Source organism: Cnephaeus nilssonii (genome assembly GCF_951640355.1).
Source record: "Cnephaeus nilssonii genome assembly, chromosome: 13".
NCBI classification, from domain to species: domain Eukaryota; kingdom Metazoa; phylum Chordata; class Mammalia; order Chiroptera; family Vespertilionidae; genus Cnephaeus; species Cnephaeus nilssonii.
The window spans coordinates 10,192,383-10,212,667 of NC_137084.1; the positions used below are offsets into that span (position 1 = coordinate 10,192,383).

The 20,285-nt window shown below is 41.3% G+C and overlaps 1 protein-coding gene across 1 annotated transcript in view; it reads left to right on the forward strand.

Moving 5' to 3' along the window:
• The first annotated feature begins 1,570 nt into the window (after window positions 1-1,570).
• Window positions 1,571-20,285, forward strand: part of TRIM44 (tripartite motif containing 44) — an 89,062-nt gene continuing 70,347 nt past the window's right edge. Inside the window, exons 1-2 of the mRNA XM_079787538.1 lie at window positions 1,571-2,646; window positions 18,589-18,666. Coding sequence (XP_079643664.1) covers window positions 1,957-2,646; window positions 18,589-18,666 — 768 coding nt within the window. The 5' untranslated portion in view covers window positions 1,571-1,956. The remainder of the gene's footprint in view (window positions 2,647-18,588; window positions 18,667-20,285) is intronic.

The window sequence follows — 20,285 nt, forward strand, 5'->3', positions numbered from 1 at the left end:
ATACTAATGTTGATGTTTGAGTTGACATTTGTTGATTTTTTTTTTTTTTAGAATGGTGCATCAATCCCTGTTTTATGCAGCTACAGAAATAATTTCCAGAGAAATGAACTGGAAAAAAAATGGAAATGAGTATTCAATTGGAAAAAAACACACAAAATCTTCTGACTTCCAACATTCTATAGAATTGTTCTGAGGTTAAAAAACCAAATATTTCTAAAAAATAAATCTCTGACAAAAGCTGCATAGAGAGTAAGCATACATTATATGTGGAGACATTAAAATTATTTTAAATGCGTTTACCCCACCCTCTCCCCTTGCATTTTTGTGATGTTCATCTGGAAATTGGAGCTCGAAATTTGCAAGGGCGTCAATGGAAAACAGACATCACTCCATCCCCCTCCATTCTTTTCAACCACACCTTGGCCTCTCCTGGGACTAGATCAAAATGTCCTTTTTCTCTCCCAAATATGAAACAAAAGCTCTTCAATGACCGGAGAGGCGTAGATATGGTGGAGAGATGGGGGGCTGATTACACTACAGGCAGCCAGCCAAAAATGCTCAGTGTGTTAAAAAAATATGTTTAAAATCCTTTCAAAGGGTCATAATGTCCATTAAATATAATTTGTACCAATAATAATAGTTTAAATGTAGTGAATACGTCTACATGGCAGGCACCTTTACATTTCATCCACAAAACAGCCCTATGACATAGGTATTACCATTATTTCCACTTCACATTACATACGTTGTTAAAAGCAGAAAACAGAAAGATCAATTAAATTCTCCATGGTCACAAAACCAACAAGTTGTAGTATCAGGATCTGTGGGCCCTTGGGCAGTGGATCTTTCAAAACCAGCTCGTAAAGAGCCACAGAAAGAGCTAGCCCAATTCTTGGCACTTTAGTATGGGTTAATAAATAACAGTCCCCTTCCTCTCTTTGGAACCCCATCTGCCCACTGGAACTCTCATTTGATAAATGCTGTCTCTCCACCTACCTCGTCTGACATCTCAGCCAAACCCAAGGCAGGCTCTCAGAAAAATGCACAAAGGTTGCCGCCCTCTAGGTTCTGAGCCCCTAGGAGGCAGGAATGCAAACAGACTTTGCAAATAGACAAAGTATAGCATTGCTTTGGATGACCATGTCTGTTTGCTCAGGCTGACTCTGAGATTTCCCCCAGGCCTAGGAGAACAAACAGGACCCTTCCCAGGGTCCTCTGGAAACCCCAGGCGTCCAGGTTCTGGGCAGCCATGCTCTGCCCGGACACCTTCCCTTGCACGCAGCAGCGGGGACTGGGGAGGTCAGGGACGCATGGGAAGGGGAGAGACTGAAATAGACACGCACACCTGCCTAGTGGGCTTGGCAAATCCGTTGACACCTCCAGAGAGAAACCGGGGGGGGGGGGGGGGGGGGGGGGGGAGGCGGGGCCCCGGCTGGGATGTGAGGGAGGCCTCCTCCATCCTCCCCCCTCCTTCCGGGGATGCGGAGCCCCCGCGGGAGCCTCAGGAAAGGGCCATTGCCACTTTAAATGACTCAGGAAGTGAAAGGAGGCCGCCTGACGGGGACAGGGAAAGTGGAACCGGGGTGGCGCGGCTCCACGATCTCGGATCTCGCTGGGGCAGCGAGAGAGGCCAAGCGGGCGGCGCGGGGGGCCATCAGGGGCTCGGGGCCGCCGCACCGGAAGTGCCCGGGCCCCGAGGAAGCGCGGGGGGCGCCGGGCAGCGGGGCGGGGCGGGCGGGCAGGCCCTCTGCTCCTCGGCCGGCGGGGGCTGCCCGGAGCTGGCGGCAGCGGCGCCCCAGCCCCAGCCCCTCTCCCAGATCCCACGCGGCCCAGGCGGGCAGCGCCTCCCGGGGACCGGATCGGCTGGCAGGAGGACGTGAGGAGCCCGCGGAGCCCAGCGGCGATCTCCGGGGTGAGGGGGCCCCCCAGGCCCGGCCCTGTCACCGCACCACCCGCATGGCCTCCGGAGTGGGCGCGGCCTTCGAGGAGCTGCCGCACGACGGCACGTGTGACCAGTGCGAGCCCGACGAGGCGCCGGGGGCCGAGGAAGTGTGCCGGGAATGCGGCTTCTGCTACTGCCGCCGCCACGCCGAGGGCCACCGGCTCAAGTTCCCCGGGCACCACCTGGCCCCGTACGTGCACGGCGCCGCCCAGGCCTGGGCCCCCCGAGGCCAGGGGGAAGGCGAGGGGAAGGCCGGCGCGCAGGCCGAGGTGGAGGAGGAGGAGGAGGAGGAGGGCCGCGTAGAGAGCGAGGCCGGGGAGCAGAGCGAGTCCCAGGGAGACAGTGACTCCGAAGAAGAAGAAGAGAGCGAGACGGAGGAAGAGAGTGAGGAGAGCGAGGAAGAGAGTGAAGAGGACAGTGAGGAAGACATGGAGGACGAGCAAGAGAGCGAGGCGGAGGAAGACAACCATGAAGATGATGGAGAGTCGGAGGCGGAGGGGGAAACTGAGGCAGAGAGTGAATTTGACCCAGAGATAGAAATGGAGGCGGAGAGAGTGGCCCAGAGGAAGTGTCCGGACCATGGGCTCGATTTGAGCACCTACTGCCAGGAAGATAAGCGGCTCATCTGCGTCCTGTGTCCAGTCATTGGGGCCCACCAGGGCCACCAACTCTCCACCCTGGACGAAGCCTTCGAGGAGCTGAGAGTAAGTATGGGGTATTCAGAGCAGAGGCCGAGAGGTCAGGGGACCTTGGTTTCAGCTCAGGTGGTGTAGTTGTGGCCACCTTCCCTTTGATCATGCCCCTCCAACGTTGTCCCTTCAGCTTGCTGGGAGCAGCTGGGAGCTTATTCACCCTTTTGGTGGAACTCCTTAGGGAATCAGATGAAAGTTCTGGACTCCGACCCAAGAGAAATACATGTCCTCACAAAATCTGGTAGACGGTTTCTGGAAAACTGGAAGGCTCTGGTCTCTGGATCCCAGATAAAAAGCATGTGTTGGGAGTTTTGACCCCACTTAAGCCTGTTCCCACAGCATCACCATTGTTGAGACTGGTGCCTTGACTTAGGGCTTTTGAATTTTGCCAGATGAAATCCTAGCAAGTAGTGTCAACACTGCCCAAGGTTGGGGTTTTGATAATAACTTTGTGTGTGCCCTGAGTTCCTTTTGGGCTCTTCATGTTTGATACTTGTTTGGAAGAGGGGATGAAAGGGTGGAGGCAAAATTGGGATGGGGATGGGGGTCTTCAAGGCCTTGCTGAACCCCTAGAATAGTGTTTGGAAAGTAGTGGACATTAATAAATACTTGTTGAATGAATGAATTTGCAAATGACTTTCCTTTTATTTATATTGTGATGTATACAATCAATGAAACTACGGGCATTAACCAGGGAGGAATGTTTGAATGGCGAAATCAGTTTATTGATTGATTGATTGATTGATTGAGCAAGAAAGAAGGGAGGGGGGAGAGAAACATCAATTTGTTGTTCTACTTATTCACCCATTCATTGGTTGATGTATGTGCCCTGACTGCAGATGGAACTCAAAACCATGGTGTATCCAGCGACACACTGACCCACTGAGCTACCCTGCCAAGGCTGGAGTGATCAGTTTATTAAGTGATCAGTTCATTAGTGAATGCTGTCATCTTATGATGACTTTTGATTCCATAAGTCACATTGCTGGCACTGAGATAACAAATACTTTGAAAATGAAAATCCTTGCATTAAAATTTTCCTTTTTTTATTGTAAAATACACACTCAAAGTGTAAAAATACATGCACAGTCTGTCAAGTAATTCTAAGGCAAATCCACTCAGATTAAGAAATAGAATATTAGCAGTGTTAAAGCCCTGTGCCCTTTTCCAGTTATAACCACTTCCCTTCACTTAAGTAACGATTATCCTGACTTTTCCAGTGGTAATTTCCTTGCTTATTTTTTATACTTTTACCACATATGTATGCATTCCTAAACTTACCTGAACTTGCATAGTTGGTATAATATGTCATTGTGTTTGTAAGATTCATCTAACACAGTGGTCGGCAAACTGCGGCTCGCAAGCCACATGCGGCTCTTTGGCCCCTTGAGTGTGGCTCTTCCACAAAATACCACGGCCTGGGCGAGTCTATTTTGAAGAAGTGGCATTAGAAGAAGTTTAAGTTTAAAAAATTAGGCTCTCAAAAGAAATTTCAATCATTGTACTGGTGATATTTGGCTCTGTTGACTAATGAGTTTGCCGACCACTGCTCTAGCAGGTGGCTGTGGTTTGTTCATTTTCATTGTTGTATAGAATTTCATTTTATGAATATGCCACAAGTTACCTATTCTGTCAATAATAAACATTTGAGCCCAGCTGGCATGGCTCAGTGGTTGAGCATGAACCTATGAACCAGGAGGTCATGGTTGGATTCCCAGTCAGGGCACATGCCGGGGTTGTGGGGCTGGATCCTCAGTGTGGGGCATGCATCTCTCATCATTCATGTTTCTCTCTCTCTCTCTCTCTCTCTCTCTCTCTCTCTCTCTCTCTCTCCCTCTCCCTCCCTCCCTCCCTCTCTCTCTCTCTCTCTCTCTCTCTCTCTCTCCCCCTTTCCCTCCCTCCCTCCCTCCCTCTCCCTCTCCCTTCCTCTCTGAAATCATTAAAAATGTATTTTAAAAATAATAACAACTAACATTTGATTTCCAGAGCTTCTGGCTGTTATAAATATTGGTATAAACAATCTTGTTCATGTCTCCCAGTGCACATCTGCATACATTTAAGTGAAATATAAACTTAAGACTGTGATTGTTGGGTCATAGACTATGAATATCTATATATATAAAAGCCTAAGCGACAGTTCGACTGGTAGCTATGACGCACACTGACCACCAGGGGGCAGATGCTCAACGCATAGGCATAGAAACATGGAATAGACTAATGAATCTCGGAGCGAAGGGGGGAAGGGGGAGGGTGGGAAGAGATTAACCAAAGATCTTATATGCATACTAGGGGGCCGGTGCATGGATTTGTGCACCAGTGGGGTCCCTTGGCCTGGCCTGTGCCCTCTCGCAATCCGGGACACCTTGGGGGATGTCGGGCTGCTGGTTTCGGCCCAATCCCTGCAGGCCAGGCTGAGGGACCCCACTGGTGCACGAATCCATGCACTGGGCCTCTAGTCTTTAACATTACTAGATGATGCCAAATAGTTTCCAAAGTGGTTGTACCAATTTGCATTGCCATGAAGAGTGCTTGAGAGATCTTGCTCTGTATCCTCAGGAACAGTTGCTATTACAGAATTTTTAATTTTTGTCAATCTTGTGGATATGTAATATCTTCTTGTGGTTTAAATTTGCATTCCTCTGGTCACTGATGACTGAATATCTTGTATTCTTTTGAAGTGCCCATTCAGGTCCTTTCTATTGGTTTATCGATCTTTTTCTCATTAATTTATAGAAGTTTTACATATTTATTTCTGACTTCTTTGTTGTTTATATATATGGGTTGCAAGTATATTCTTATATACTATGTTTTCTCTTTTTCTTTTTAAAAATTTGTGCCTTGAATCAAGTTCTTTATTTTAATGTAATGGAATTTTCATCAATAATTTTCTTTATTGTTAGTGCTTTTTGTGCTTTGTTCAACTTAGTATTGATTTTTGTGTAGTGGAGGTAGGGGCTCAATTTCATTCTCCTCTCCCACATATAGATAGCCAGCTGCTCTAGCGGCATTTATTGAAAAGCTTATCCTTTCTACACTGATATGCTATCATCACTTTGTAACATGTGTTAATACATGGTAGAGCAAGTTGTTTCACTTTGTTCTTGGCGAGTGTCTTATCCAGTCTGGCCATTTACATTTCTTAGACTCATACTATAAAGTTATATAAAATAAGCCTGCAGGATGTTTTCAGTATCATATTTAATTTATAAACCAATACATGAAGAATTAATATCATTACATGAAGTTTTCTAATCTATTTATTTAGGTATTTTTATTGCCTTACAATAAAGTTTTACAATTTTTTTCTGAAAGATCTTCTACATCATTGCGAAAAATATTTCTGGTTACTTATAATTTTATAGTATTGTAAAAAATGTTTTTAATTTTTGTTTTCTAATTGTTTGTATATAGGGGTATGATTAACTTTTATATATTGATTTTTATATTAAGGTATCTTCTTAAATTCCCTTATATATTGTAGTAATTAATCTATAGGTTCATTCTACCTAGATGATAATGTTATTTGCAAAGAGGGACAGTTTTTGTTTCTTTTTAATTCTTATACCTGTTGTTGTTTTTTCTTGCCTTATTGGCGCGGATAAGACCTCAAGTATAATGTTTAATATAAGTGATAATGGTTATTCTGACTTTGTTTCTAATTGAGGGATTATTTACAACATTTCACAAATAATGTGATAGTTGTTTGTTTTTTTGTTTACATATATATTTCATCAGATTAAGAAAGCTCCCTTCTAGTTCTAATTTATTAAAGAGTTTTCTTTAATACTGAATGGACTCTAAGTTTTATCAAATACTTTTTCTGTATCTATTAGGTATACATGTGATTTTACACTTTAATTACATTAACCAATTTACTAATAAATTTAAAAATCAGTAATATATTTACATGTCTCAAAAGCCTATCTTCCACCTTTGCTCCTTTCACCTGGTTTCCCACTTTCATTAAATTTTTGCTTTATATTTTAAGTGCTTCTTTTAGCAAATACCAGTATATGCATATATTAGTATGTGGTCTTATTTTCATCCCTTTGTATCATTATTATTGTACAATTAAAGCAACCTTGTGTTTCTAGGGCAAACCCAACTTGGTCATGATGAAGTGTCCTTAAATTTTTGAGTTTGGTTTATTAATAATTTGTGTAGGTTTTTAATTTATATTTATAGGAGAAATTTACTCAAGTTTCTTTTACTGTCCTCATGAGATTTTACTATCAAGATTATGTTGGCTTCATAATATGAGTTAAGTTGTTTGCTTCTCACGTTTTCTTTTTCTTTCTCTTTTAATGCATTGGAAGTGTTTGTATAAGATTGGAATATTTCTTCCTAGAATGATTGATAGTAGGCTACTTTGCAGTCTACGGGTTTGAGTCCTGTTACATAAAGAATGACCACGGAAGCCTTCTGGACTTGAAAAGACAGAGGGTTTGGGAGAGGAGAGAGAGGGGGGGAAGGAGGACAGGAGAAAGAATTTTGTTTTGTTTTGTTTTGTATAGTATTTTTGGCTATGATTCCATTTAATGGTTATAGTTCTGCCCAAGTTGTCTATTTTCCTTAAGTCAATTTTAATGTTATTTTCCCAAAAGTTGTTTATTCTATCTAAATTTCCAAATGTATTAGTATAAATATGTGAATCATCCTATTATCTTTTGTTCATACTGCAGCTATCCTCTTTATTCCTTTAAGAATAAAGTCAGCGTGTTCATTTAGAATCTGTGATGTTTTCAGTAGGTGAAGACTTTTCAGATCTCTCTCTGTTATTGTTTTTGATGGTGTTTTTCCTGTTTCTTTATTTCTTTTTGTTCATTATGTTTGACAGCATAGCTTCTCATTGCCTTTAAAAATTTTTTTGTCTGAATTTCCCAAGTCTTGGCATGTATTTGAAGGAGGATTTCAGTTTGCTTTCGCTAAAGCTTGAAAGTATAACTTATTTAGAACCCCCTTAAACTAAATTGCTTGAGACCAAATTTTCAGGAAGTGTCTTCCAAAGTTTACAGCCTCTTGAAGAATTTTCTTTCATCCCAACCCAAGCCACCCCCCTCAACCCATTTTGTTCAGCTCCCAGGCAACACTCCCCACAGTCCCCTTTGGAGGGTCAGGTAGTGAAAAGTTTACTTTGCTTTGCCTTTACTCTGGGGCTTTACTCTTTGGCAGGGGTGGGAAGATTCCAAATCTATATGGAAAGGGTCTTCTTTAATGTCTCAAATGTCATATGCTTTGCTTTTAGTTACCTTCTGCTCACCTGCCTAACTTTCGACTCCTAATCAAATAAATGCTCAGCACAGTTTCTTTCAATCTGTAATGTCCCGAGTTCAAAAGCTGCGTACTGTACTCTGCTTATCTTAACATTGGAACAGTATTACTAACAAAACTATAGACTTCATTAGAATTTCACCAATTTTTGCTCTGATGATTTCTGTACCAGGATCCTATGGCCACGAAGAATGGATAGCACAAAACCTTTAGTCTTGATATGTGGAGTAGAGATGAGAATGGGATGAGAGAAACACAGAACACTGGCCCTGGTGTGTGTTTTTGTCTTTGGCGTATGTGTATCAGTATGATTGGGATCAAGTCAACATGGCATTGGGAAAAAATCAACATTGATGCCCTTTTCAGATATCAAAAATGAATCAAGAATTACAAAATAAAACCAACCAACCAAACATAATTCTCCAAATATACTAAAGGCTCAATCCATAATTTATGGCAAATAACCATATGGACAATGACTCTGATGTACATTTTAATGTGCTAGATTATTCTTGTTGAACATTTAATTATAAAACTCATTTCAGATGTGTCTAGCTAGTTTTTTGGCAGGTAGCAGAGTAATCTGCTTTTAACTTAAATAGACTATTAGAGAAAAGCATTCACTGTAATACGTTGAAACTATAGCATGAGGTTAACTTAGTGTCAAAGACTGATATTTTTAAGTTAATTTTATTTATTTGAATAATTTTTGACTACTATGGTGAATGTATGACCTATTGAGAATAATATTAAGTGGTTCCTGACATCAGAAAGCTTATACATAGTCCTATAGGAAAGATACAAACAGTATGTTATGTGGACTCAGAGAAATTAATTTCTGCTGGAGGCATGGAATCAGGAAAGATTGCTTGGAGGTGATGGTGTTGGAGGTGCTTCTTCAAAGATAGGATTTTACTACTAGACACAGACTATTAGGTAACCTTCTTCTGTGTTCCCATAACAACAGCTGGTATGCATTTATTGTAGCACTAAATGCAGTATATTGTCAATGTCATTTCCACGTCTCTTTCCTGTGTGGGTGTTAAACTCTGCTAGGGTTAGGGCTCTATGTTATCCATCTTTGTGTTCCCAGCACCTAGCACAGGGCCTGTTGGATAGTAGATATATATGAAATATTTGGTACATTTATGCTATGAAGTATAATCTTATCTATTTCCAGGGCATCAAAGAGACAGTATTACATTATGATTTAGTATATAAATGTTTACATTAAGTTCAATTGCACCTAAAATAATGAAATAATTTGGAAAAGTCCAAAATAACAGCAACTCAAACAAGATAGATGTTTAGTTCTCTCTTGTGTAAAAGAAGCCTGGATGGAGACAGTCTAAAGCTGGTATGGAGGAACGATGAGGTTATGAAGAATCTAGGCTCTTTCCAGCTCTGCCATCCTTATGATGTAACTAGAGGCCTGGTGCACAAAATTCATGCATAGGGGGATCCCCTTAACCCAGCCTACACCCTCTCCAATTCGGGACCCCTCAGGGGATGTCCAACTGCTGGTTTAGGCCAGATCCTGGGTATCACACCTAAACTGGCAGTCGGATATCCCTCTCACAATCCTGGACTGCTGGCTCCTAATCGCTTACCTGCCTGCCTGCCTGGTTGCCTCTAACTGCCCCCCCTGCTGACCTGATTGCTCTTTACTGCCTCTGCATGCCGGCCTGATCACCCTTAACTGCTCCCCCTGCCGGCCTGGTCACCCCTAACTGCCCCCCCGCTGCCAGCCAGGTTACCCCCAACTGCCTCCTCCCTGCCAGCCTGGTCGCCCCTTATGGCCCCCCGCCCCCCGCCAGCCTGGTCCCACCATGCAGCCTGCTGTTCAGTCATTTGGTCATCCCTCACTAACCGCCCTGCTGACCCAGTTGCCCCACACAGCCTGCTTGTTCAGTCGTTTGGTCATCCCTCACTAACCCCCCTGCCGGCCTGGTTGTAGGCAGCCATCTTGTGAGGGTGTGATGGTCAATTTGCATATTACCTCTTTATTATATAGGATGGACCAAGATGGCTGCTGGGGGACCAGCCAGCACATTGAAGTTCAGGATAGCAGGCATAGGAAAGTGAAGATGGCCTTATCTAGTTAGTTGCAAGAGGAGCTGGGAAACAATCTTTTCTCCAGGCCACAGTGTATCTAGCTAAAAGCTGTGTTCTGTTACTAAGGAATGGGAGAATGAATATGAATGACCCAAAAGTCTTGTTTTAGTTAGCTACTTTGCAGTCTATGGGTTTGAGTCCTATTAGCTGTGTCATATTGGATAATTCACTCTCGGAATCTTGGTTTCCTCATATGTAACATGAGTATCAAAATTGTTTCTCTTCATTGGGTTATATAGTGAGGAACAAACAAGATCATACATGTGAAGAGCACAATGCCTGTGATATAATAAGCCCTCAGCAGTTGGTGACTCTTATTCTTATTACTGTTACAGAGCCATCTGAGGTTCTATTCTGAGTTCAATGCCAGACCAGTTAGTCTGGCAGCAGTAGAAGTTTTGGATACTGAGTTTCTTTGGGTGAAAGCTATTCAGCCCCCTCTCCTTCTGCTCCTTCTGCCTTCTCTACTCTGGTGGGCAGATAGGCTGGTGAAAAACTTGTCTTCAGAGAAGAGGCTCCTGTATATTTCGGTGTCCTGCTGGTGCCTTATGCACTAGCTAACCAAAACACAGCTGGTAAGCCTAATTTTAGGTTCACAAGTCTTGCTGGTTGTCCTCTTTAAATTCTGTTTTACATTCTGAACTGCTGGAAATTTTTATAGAAGCAGAGGGGAGGCAGGGGCAATATTCCCTTTACTTTCTGGTTAGAAAATAGCCTCCATTTTCTTTCAATAGGCAATCATGGGGAGAAATGTTATAGGCATCCCTACTGTTCTCCACTCTGTACTTTGGGTCTGTGTGAACCCTGGCGGGGTGTAACCTGTGTTGAGTGGTAAACTCTGATTTAATGTGTGTGAAGAATGAAAATGCTAACCTTCAACTGAGGTTATAAAACTAAGAGTCCGGAAACTATTGTCTGCTGTTGAATTTTGAGATTCCAGAGATGAGAATCTATATATATAAAAGCCTAAGTAACTGTTACGATGTGTCGACTGAATGATTGGTTGACCAGTCGCTATGATACGCACTGAACACCAGCAGGTAGATGTTCAACGCAGGAGCTGCCCCTGGTGGTCAGTGCACTTCCACAGCCCAGTTCCCACAGCCGGCCAACCTCCTGCAGTCCTTTCTCCCGGCCAGCCGACCGCCCCGATCTGCCCTGATTGGGACTGGGCAAGATGAGCAGCCCCAATTGCCAGCCAGGCCGAGGGACCCCACCTGTGCACATATTTGTGCACCAGGCCTCTAGTAGTAATGATAACAGTTATTGAGTGGTTTTAGGTCAGGGGCTTTTCATTTATTTTTTTCAGTTGATCTCAATAAATTTCCCACAGTCAGCTTTGTTATTATGATTCTCATTTACAAATGAGGAAATTGATACTTAAAGAGGTTGAGATTTGCAGATGGTCACTTAGCTAATAAGTGGAAGAACCAGGGTATGAATCTAGGTCTGATCCCAAAGTACATGTTCTTTCCACCATCCCATTTTGCCTCTGTTCTTACTTAGTTATTTCGACTTACATTTAACCTCTCTAAATTGTACACACACTCTCCTGACATATGAAGGCATTTAATGTATACACACTTTTGAATATTCTAAAACTAGTCTTTCCCTTCTATCTGAAATTTTCTTCTTGGAAATTTTGTAGAGTATTTTGATTAGTAATAGGTTGTTTTGTTTATTTTTTTCCATTCAGCACTTCTCTAGTGCAGTACTTGGTATTTAGTAGACAGTCACTCAATATATTTTTATTCAATTAATAATAACAATAACAATGATAATAAAATTTATTGAGAATGTATAATGTGCCAGGTTCTGTACTGTAAACTTTCTACATATTAGCTCATTAAATTTTTCCACAATTCTTTGAAGTAGAGTATTAAGATATTTTTATATATTGTTTGAAGTTAGTGCAATCATTGTTTTTACTTTGATTTATTTATTCAATTAGGTGAAGTATTTTGGGCAGTAGGGAATTTAACAATGAACAATCCTAAATTCCTGGTCTCATGGAGTTTATATTGCATGAGTAAAATAGACATAAGCAAGTTAAGTAATAAATAATATTTCAAATAAGGATAAGTATTATGAGTAACAAACTAGATTCAGGAAAGAGAGTGACTGGGATGGGGAAATTAGAGGGAGGCTGTTTAAGATCTGAGAAGGACTTTTTTGAGGAAGTGACCTGGTTATAGTTAGAGCCAGTGATGGGAAGATCTGAGTGCACAATAGTCCCAATGGAGGAAATAATGAGTGTAGAGGATGTGAGATGAAATAAGCTTATTATTTGATTCCTTAGGGGGACTTCTGATATATTGTCTCACAATCCTTTTCAACTATTTCTCTCAAACAAAACCTGTTTGTAAAAATGACAGAAAGTTGGGTTGATTTTTTTTTTTTTTAAGTATGGTACCAACATAAGGCCAGTGGGATAGAAAAACACAAAACAGGCAGCCAATATTCTTTCTGAACTCAACATCCTCTGAATCTTTGTAATATTGATTCAATACTTAGGAGCCATTTGAGGATATTTAAGTGACTTACAGTTACATTTCTACTGACACAAGACTTTTCTTTTGGTACCCAGATGGTTATTGGCACTCAACTGACTCCCATAATAGTACAGAGACTGGTTGTCAAGAAATAATGCTTGTTCTTATGCCATGTTTACCTACCATATTGTACCTTTGTTTCTGCCCCTCGCCCATTTTCAAAGGATGTTTACATTAGAATGAGCTATTTTATTTCTGTATTTTGGGATGAATAGATAGATATATGTTTGTGAGATATTCTAATCCTCTATGAAGAAAGACATCTCAACTTCCTTGGTGTTCAAACAAGGACCTTTAAAGGTAAAACAAACAAAAAAACCTTCAGAGAGAGTTGCTTCCAGGGATAGCAACTTCAGATGTTTACAGGGAGGAGAAAGGTAATGTAAATGAGAGAAGCAAGCCAGGGTAACCATGACAAATTGGAGAGAGCTTGCCTGGGCTAAAGTGATAGTTGCTATTCAGCTTCAGCTAATTGCTGCTATGTGGGAATGGGAGCCCAGTACAATCATACCTTCAGATTTTCAAAAGAAGCTAGAACATTTTATTATGTAATATCTCCTGATTTTTAAATTAGCAACTAATTTAAAAATTCCCATTATACTGTGCGGGACAACACTCTAAAGGCCTAAAAAGTTCTGTAGGCTGCAGGCTGCATACACGTAGGTTCTGATTTGTCCCCTTTCCCTCATTTACAGGTGGAGAAACAGAAACCCAGAGATATAAAGTGACTCATCCAAGCTCACATAGCAGTTAGTGGGGGAACCAGGAATAGAACCTGGATCTCCTTTCTCTTTGTGCAATATTCTTTTCACTATGGGAAGGTTAAACTTTTGGGGGACGCTAAGGAAAGCTAAATCCCTTTTCCTAGGAAAGTGCATGTACATCTCACATTTTGCATATAGTTTTGGGGATTTCAAACTGCCTGCAATCCATACATGAACACCAGGTAAAGAACTCTCTCTCTCTTTCCAGTACCTGCTGGTTCATATGTTTTCTGTGCAAAGGGAATGGAGTCCCAGTATTTGTACTTGGGCAAAGCTCTTGAAGAAGCTCTAGGTCTGTCCTTCCTTTTCTCCTCCCTTTCCTTTGTAGACTTACATTTAGGTAAGTCTAAGACTCTTCCTACTACTATTCCTGATACTGTCCCGTCAAATCATTGCTTTTCTAGTTTTTTACATACATATATACTTCACCCATAGAAAATAAGAGTTTTGTGGTTTTATAAAAAAATGAATATAGCATTTTGCAAATTTAATTCAACATTATGTCTTGTCTTGTATTCAGATACATACAGATTACTTTATTTTGATTTGCTATATCATATTTTATAGTTGGTTAATTCTGTAATTTATGTAGCCACCCACTATTTTTATCTTTTATCCTCACCCGAGGATATTTTTTCATTGATTTTTAGAGAGAGGGAAAGACAGAAATATCAATGTGAGAAAAACACATGGATTAGTTGCCTCCTGCAGGAGCCCCAACCAGGGCCTGGGTCAGGGAGGAGCCTGCAACTTCCGGTCAAGGGAGGTGCATGCCCTTGACAGGAATCGAACCCAGGACCCTTTGGTCTGCAGGTCTACACTCTATCCACTGAGCCAGTCCGGCTAGGGCAAGTCACTCACTATTGATGGATACTTAGAATGTTTTCAATTTTTCAGTATTATAAACAGTGCTGCAATAAATATTTTTGTGCATGCCTTCTAGACACATGTGCTAGTATTTATCAATAGGTGAAAGAGAGAAATAGATTTGCTAGGCATGTGACTTCAAAGTAGCTTTATCATTTTATATCAGCAACATATGAAAGTCCCCAGTTTCCCCAGAGCCCTGCATCACTTGATATTATCAAATCAAAACTTTTTTCAATATAATGGATGAGACATATGTTGATTAAGTAATTTGAGCTTTTTAAAACATCTTTTCATATGTTTATTAGCCATTTGACATTTCTATAATGTTCATACCCTTTGTTGGGATTTCTTTTGGGCTCATTTGTCTTTTTCTTATTTATAGGAATCCCTTACGTATTTTTTGTGTATTCTTGATGCCAAGCTCTTCTGTTGAATTTTTAATCTTTCACATTTGGATCTTTCTGATCCTGGTTTTGTTGTTTACTAGCTCTATGATTTTGGGAACATCGTTTGACTTCCACAGAACCATTTTCCTCCATTATGAAGTGAGAATACACTAAGAAGTAGTGTTACCGTGAAATGCCAGTGAAGGAGTGTCTGCAATTTGGGGGTTCCTGCAGGCATTTTTTTATTTCCACCAGCCATTTTCTCAAATATAAAGTGAGAATATACTACTTTTTAGGTTTATTGTGAAATACCAATTGAAAAGCATATGAAAGTGCCTTGGAGAGTAAAGAATATCTTTACACATAAGGTATTTTTGTTTTTTCTTGGTGTTATGACTCATCCCTAGGAGCTGGCTTTTGTGAAGCATCCCACATCTCTACCGATGGATCAAACTCGAGGAGTAGGGAGGGTGTCACAACATAGCACTTGTCTCTTTTTATTCTATTCTCTTGTAGGGGAGGAAAGAGGTGCATAAACAAGATATGCTCACATTGAATTCCATGTTCTTGGAATGCATTGTGTGGGATGGAGGTGAAGAAGACCAGTATCAGGAGAATTTGATTTCTTTGCCTCTCACAGTGCCTGCCCCAAGAATTGACAGAGTAGAATCTGCCCATTTATGGAACCAAATGTCTACAAGGTTAGAATTAGCTTGCCTTTTGTTACTATTCCGGTCGTCTTCTCAGTTTGAACACAGGTTTCAGAGGCAGCTGTTCTATTTCACCAGGGTAGGGAAGTATGAGGATACAATCTTCTGTTCCCATTCCCTTTTGTCTGACGACTGTCCTTTGCAAACAAATAGTTAACTAAAACACGATACCACCCTGGGGCACTCATACTCAAAAGCACCTTAGACCTAGACAACCCTCTGCCCCTGCCCTGTGCCCCATGCTTTAGAGGACCCTTCTTTGGCCATATTCATCTCCTTTAGACCACTCTCCAAATTCCAAGGGCCTAAGAATTACCTGATGAACTGCATTGAACCTACTTCCAGGACCTGCAGAGCCTCTTTCTAAATTCATCCTCCCAAACATGGATCAAGCCATTAGACCCCGCCCCTGATACGTGCTTTCCAAGGTCAGGGTGGTCAAGGACAACTACTTGAGAGGGATGTTCCCAGAACTTAAGTGTACTAGTTTGAATGTGTGTAAGGCTTCGTAAGGAAAGGACTTCAGGAAAGGACTGGGGTGTGGAAAGAGAAGATGGTGGACTGGGGGGCCAGGGTCCTCCATGCGTACTCTAGTCCGGCCCTGCAGTTGTCAGGAAGAGGTCTGCCCAGAGAGCCTCTCCCTTCTGACCAACTGCTTATTTTATGGGTTAAAAAATGCCACAGGGGAAGGTTTTTTCACCACCCAGTTAGAGACTGTGTATAGCTGGCTCAGTATAGACCCCAATTGAGCTTTGAGATGAATCCTCAAAGAGAGTGGGGTGGGGAGGTGGAATGGTGGATTTCCTGAAGGAAGAGTCTCTGTACCTCCCCTCTCTGTCCCCTGGGCAGGCAGTGCTGCTGATGCTTTGTTAAAAGGAGAAAGGATTCTGCTGACACGCTGTATTTTTATGGAAGAAGGCTAAGGGTTCCCTTATCTCTCCACACAAGGCACATCTGCCTGCAAACAGGCTGTCTGCTTCTTAGGGATTCCTTCATCATTCTGTTTCCTTTCTGAATCTTTTAAGGCACAGTTTCACACATTCCTGTCTGTGTTCTAGAGCCAGGGGGAAAGTCATAATTTATCGGGGCTCTTGCTGAGGAGCTTAAAATGGGCTCTGGCAGCTGGGATGTGAGAGAAGAGAGCTTTCCAGGGACAAGTGACCTGCTTGTTCAGCCAATGAGAAACAGGTTAGAGGAATGGTATCACCAGACAGGCTTTATTGTCTGATCATCTCATAAAAGCAAGATTGTGTCTGGCAACTTAACCCGTTTTTAGGTTCTTTGTGTCTCACCCACTCCCTGGTATGTGACCTCCAGATTCCTTTCCCAGTTGTCTACTGTGATACCACAGAAATTAAAGATTTAAATTGGTGAATAAATTTGGAGAGTTGTAAATCATCATTTTAAACATACATATTATTAAATTTTAGAACCACAGCTAAAATGGGAATGTCAACTAAGCTGTGTTTGGAGCGCACATCTAAAGCAGGTATCTGCCTTAGTCACGTTACATCAGATTGTTTCTATATAGGTTTGGGAGAGAAAGGAGGTTAAATGGGGAAAAAAAGATTTAGCCTGTAGTCTATTTTAATCTGCATGATGGGTTTTTACAAGGTACATATTTCCTGTTTTGGAGGAATTGGAGTTGGTTCTGCATATTTGGCAAATATCACCGATTCAGAGGACAATTTTAAGGAACAGATATTTATACTGTTTGTTTATATTGTACTTCTTTATTGTTCCCCCTGCTCCATAAAAATGGTAACCATTTTGCTTCTTCATGTTTCCTTTTCATCACTAGTAAAATGAGGGTGATGATTCTACCATATCCCTTAGAGGAGTTGAGATTAGAAAATAAAACTAATTCATGTGGTTTTAGATTGTGCTGCATACATGTATTATTATTGGGACATTCATGTCTTAAGCTTGTATGTTCATTCTTTTATTCAGCAGACATTTTTAAATACCTTCTTGATGCTGGGCACAGATACAGAGATAAAAAATGTGGTGCTTATTTACCCTTAAGGAATTTAAAACATTGTGAGGGAGACAGACAATAATTTAAAAAGTCTCATACATCTATTGCATTTACCATGTGTCAGGCCCTGTTCTAAGCACCTTGATATATATTAGCTAATTTAATCTTACTAGAACCTTTATGAAATAGATATTGTGTTTAACTTAATGTTACAGATAAGTAACATTTAGAGAGGCTAAGTGACTTGCCTAAGGTCATACACTAGTGCTGGAATTGGGACTTGAATTTTTGGCTCTAGAATCTACTAGTATGCTCTAAATCTGTGCTGACTAATTCAGCAGTCACTAGCCATATATGCCTTTGGAGCACTCAAAATATGGCTAGTCCAAGCTGAATTGGGCTGTAAGTATGAAATACATACTAGATTTCAAAGACCTACTATGAAAAATAATATTTGAATACCTCATGTTGAAATTGCATGTTGCAATGATAATATTTTGGATATACTGAGTTAAGTTAAATATATTAAACTTAATTTCACTTTATTTTTGTGGCTACTAGAAAACTTAAAATTACATGCATGGCTTGCATTTGTGGCTCACATGACATTTTTATTGGAATAACAGTAATAGTAGTAGGTGATATTTATTGAGCACTTACTGTGTACCACATACTGTGCTAATACCTTTACAAACACTATGTCAATTAAGCCTCCAAATAGGTCTATTCATTATCCCCATTTTATGGAAGGAGAAGGTTTTGAGAAGGTCAATAATTTGCCAGAGGTTAGTCAACTAGTTAATGGCAGACCCCAAATTTGAAACCATTTATGTCTGACTAAAAAACCTGTACTCAACCAGCACACTGTAATACCATTTCCAATTATATTTCGGGGCATTTTCTTTGCGTTTGTTTTTCTAAGAATGTTTAATATTACATACTTCAGTATTTAGTGTGTAGAAGTTCAAAATAAGAATCACTAGGTCGTTAAATAGACATCTCAGAAGGAAATCGCTTTTGCAGAGCCCAGCCCTAAGTGAACACTGGCACAGTTGAGCACTGAGATGAAGCAGTGAGTCAGCCTGTACACATTGCATTTAATTTTCATTCCAGGTCACTGGGCAATTTATGTCCCGGCCCTCTTTATCCTTAGAGAAGAGGAAGAGGGGCAACACAGCTCCCCCTAGTTGTTTCATTTTCTTGGCTGAGAAAAAAAAATTGCTTTCCATTTCATTGTCCCATGAAATGCTGATTGTGTTCGAGAGGGCAACAAATGCTGTCTAATGACCCCACTTTTCTTTTTTCTAGAGCAAAGACTCTGGCGGATTAAAGGCGGCTATGATAGAATTGGTGGAAAGGTTAAAGTTCAAGAGCTCAGACCCTAAAGTAAGTATTGTTTGGAATTTATTGACTATTGGTACCCCAAGTACGGGTATCTCCCACTTTTTGGAAGTTCACTTTACCCTACTTTGCTTTTTATGAAAGACCTGCCTTAGTACCTGTTTTCACTAACTGAAAGAAATCTGGAGAGAATTTTCGCTTTTATCGCTTTTATGAAGAAAAGTGAAAATAGCCTTCAGCCTTTGTTTTGCAAGGAGCTGTTAGAGGCAGCACAACCCCAAGGAACAAGTGGCCCTGCCAAGCTCCTTCCTGAAGAGTTACACTCAGCATCCCAGTAGCCACCGCTATAGCTTTGACTGTGTCTGTGAGCATCTGTGTTTTATCTCCATTTATTTTGTGCATCCGTTAGCAAGATGTGTCCTAAGATATCAGAAAAGCCTCAGAGAGCTCCTAAGGGTGTTTCACTTAGCGTAAAACTGGTAAATAAGCATATTTAGTATGATTTGGTACGTGATTTTTTGGGGTCTGGAAACACTAAGAATATTTTCCATATAAATGAATAGTAAATGTGTCTTTGTGTTACGCCATTTCAGCTAACAAAAGTTTCATAGGAACAGGGAAACCTGTATTTCATTCTCTTTGAGCTAAGTTCGAGGGATGTTAACAATCATCTATCAGAACACTGCATCAAGCCCAGCCGGCATGGCTCAGGAGTTGAGTTTCGACTTATGAACCCAGTCGGGCACATACCCAGTGCGGAGCATGCAGGAGGCAGCTGGTCAATGATTCTCTCTCATCATTGATGTTTCTCTCTCTCTCCCTCTCCCTTTCTCTCTGAAATCAATAAAAATATATTTGAGAGAGAAAAAAAGAACACTGCATCAAGATCTAATTAAGCCTGCCCATCAAAAGCAGTGTGCTAATATGCTTAGAGATAAGTCATCTATTTTCCCTTTCTGTACTTTCTGGCTTACTAGTACAACACATAGTCATTCATTGTTTTCTCTGAACTGCAGACAAGTGCATTTTTAATTTTCCTTTACCAGGTCTTTGAGACTATTGTCCTCTGTGTCCATTAAATTCAGCCAAAGGCATCTGAGATACTGATCAGCTTAATGCTAGGGACTGGAACAGGCTCCAGACCCATCCAGTTGGTGTTCAGCATTAGCGTTTTGTCTCTCCCCAACTTCCAGGAGCCAGCTGTCATTGCGAATGCTTTTGTCCTCATGACCTGGAGTCTGGTCTGGGAAATGGTTTAAACTTCCCAGCTTTCTTTGCAAGATGCTGGGGCTGTAGGATTGATATTCTGGGAGATGCCATACTAGGGTGGGGGTGGACTGGGAACTGAACATGCTGGAGGGATTATGACTAACACAGCCTCTCTTCTCCTACCCTGATACTTACTGTGGCACTACCTGGTAGGGGTGCCAGCTGGCTCAGCCTGAGAGTCAGAGCCGCTCACAGTTAAATTGGGAAAGGAGCATGATTGTTTGACTTTTCACATCTCCTTTTCTTCTTTCATTTAAAGTTCTTTATAAGTGGAATAAGACTAGCATTTCTTGAACACATACTGAGTGAGAGCCAGGCACTGTGCTAGAAGGCTTACGTATTTTAAAAAATAATAATGGTAAAATATACATAATGAAACTTACCTTTTTAACTGT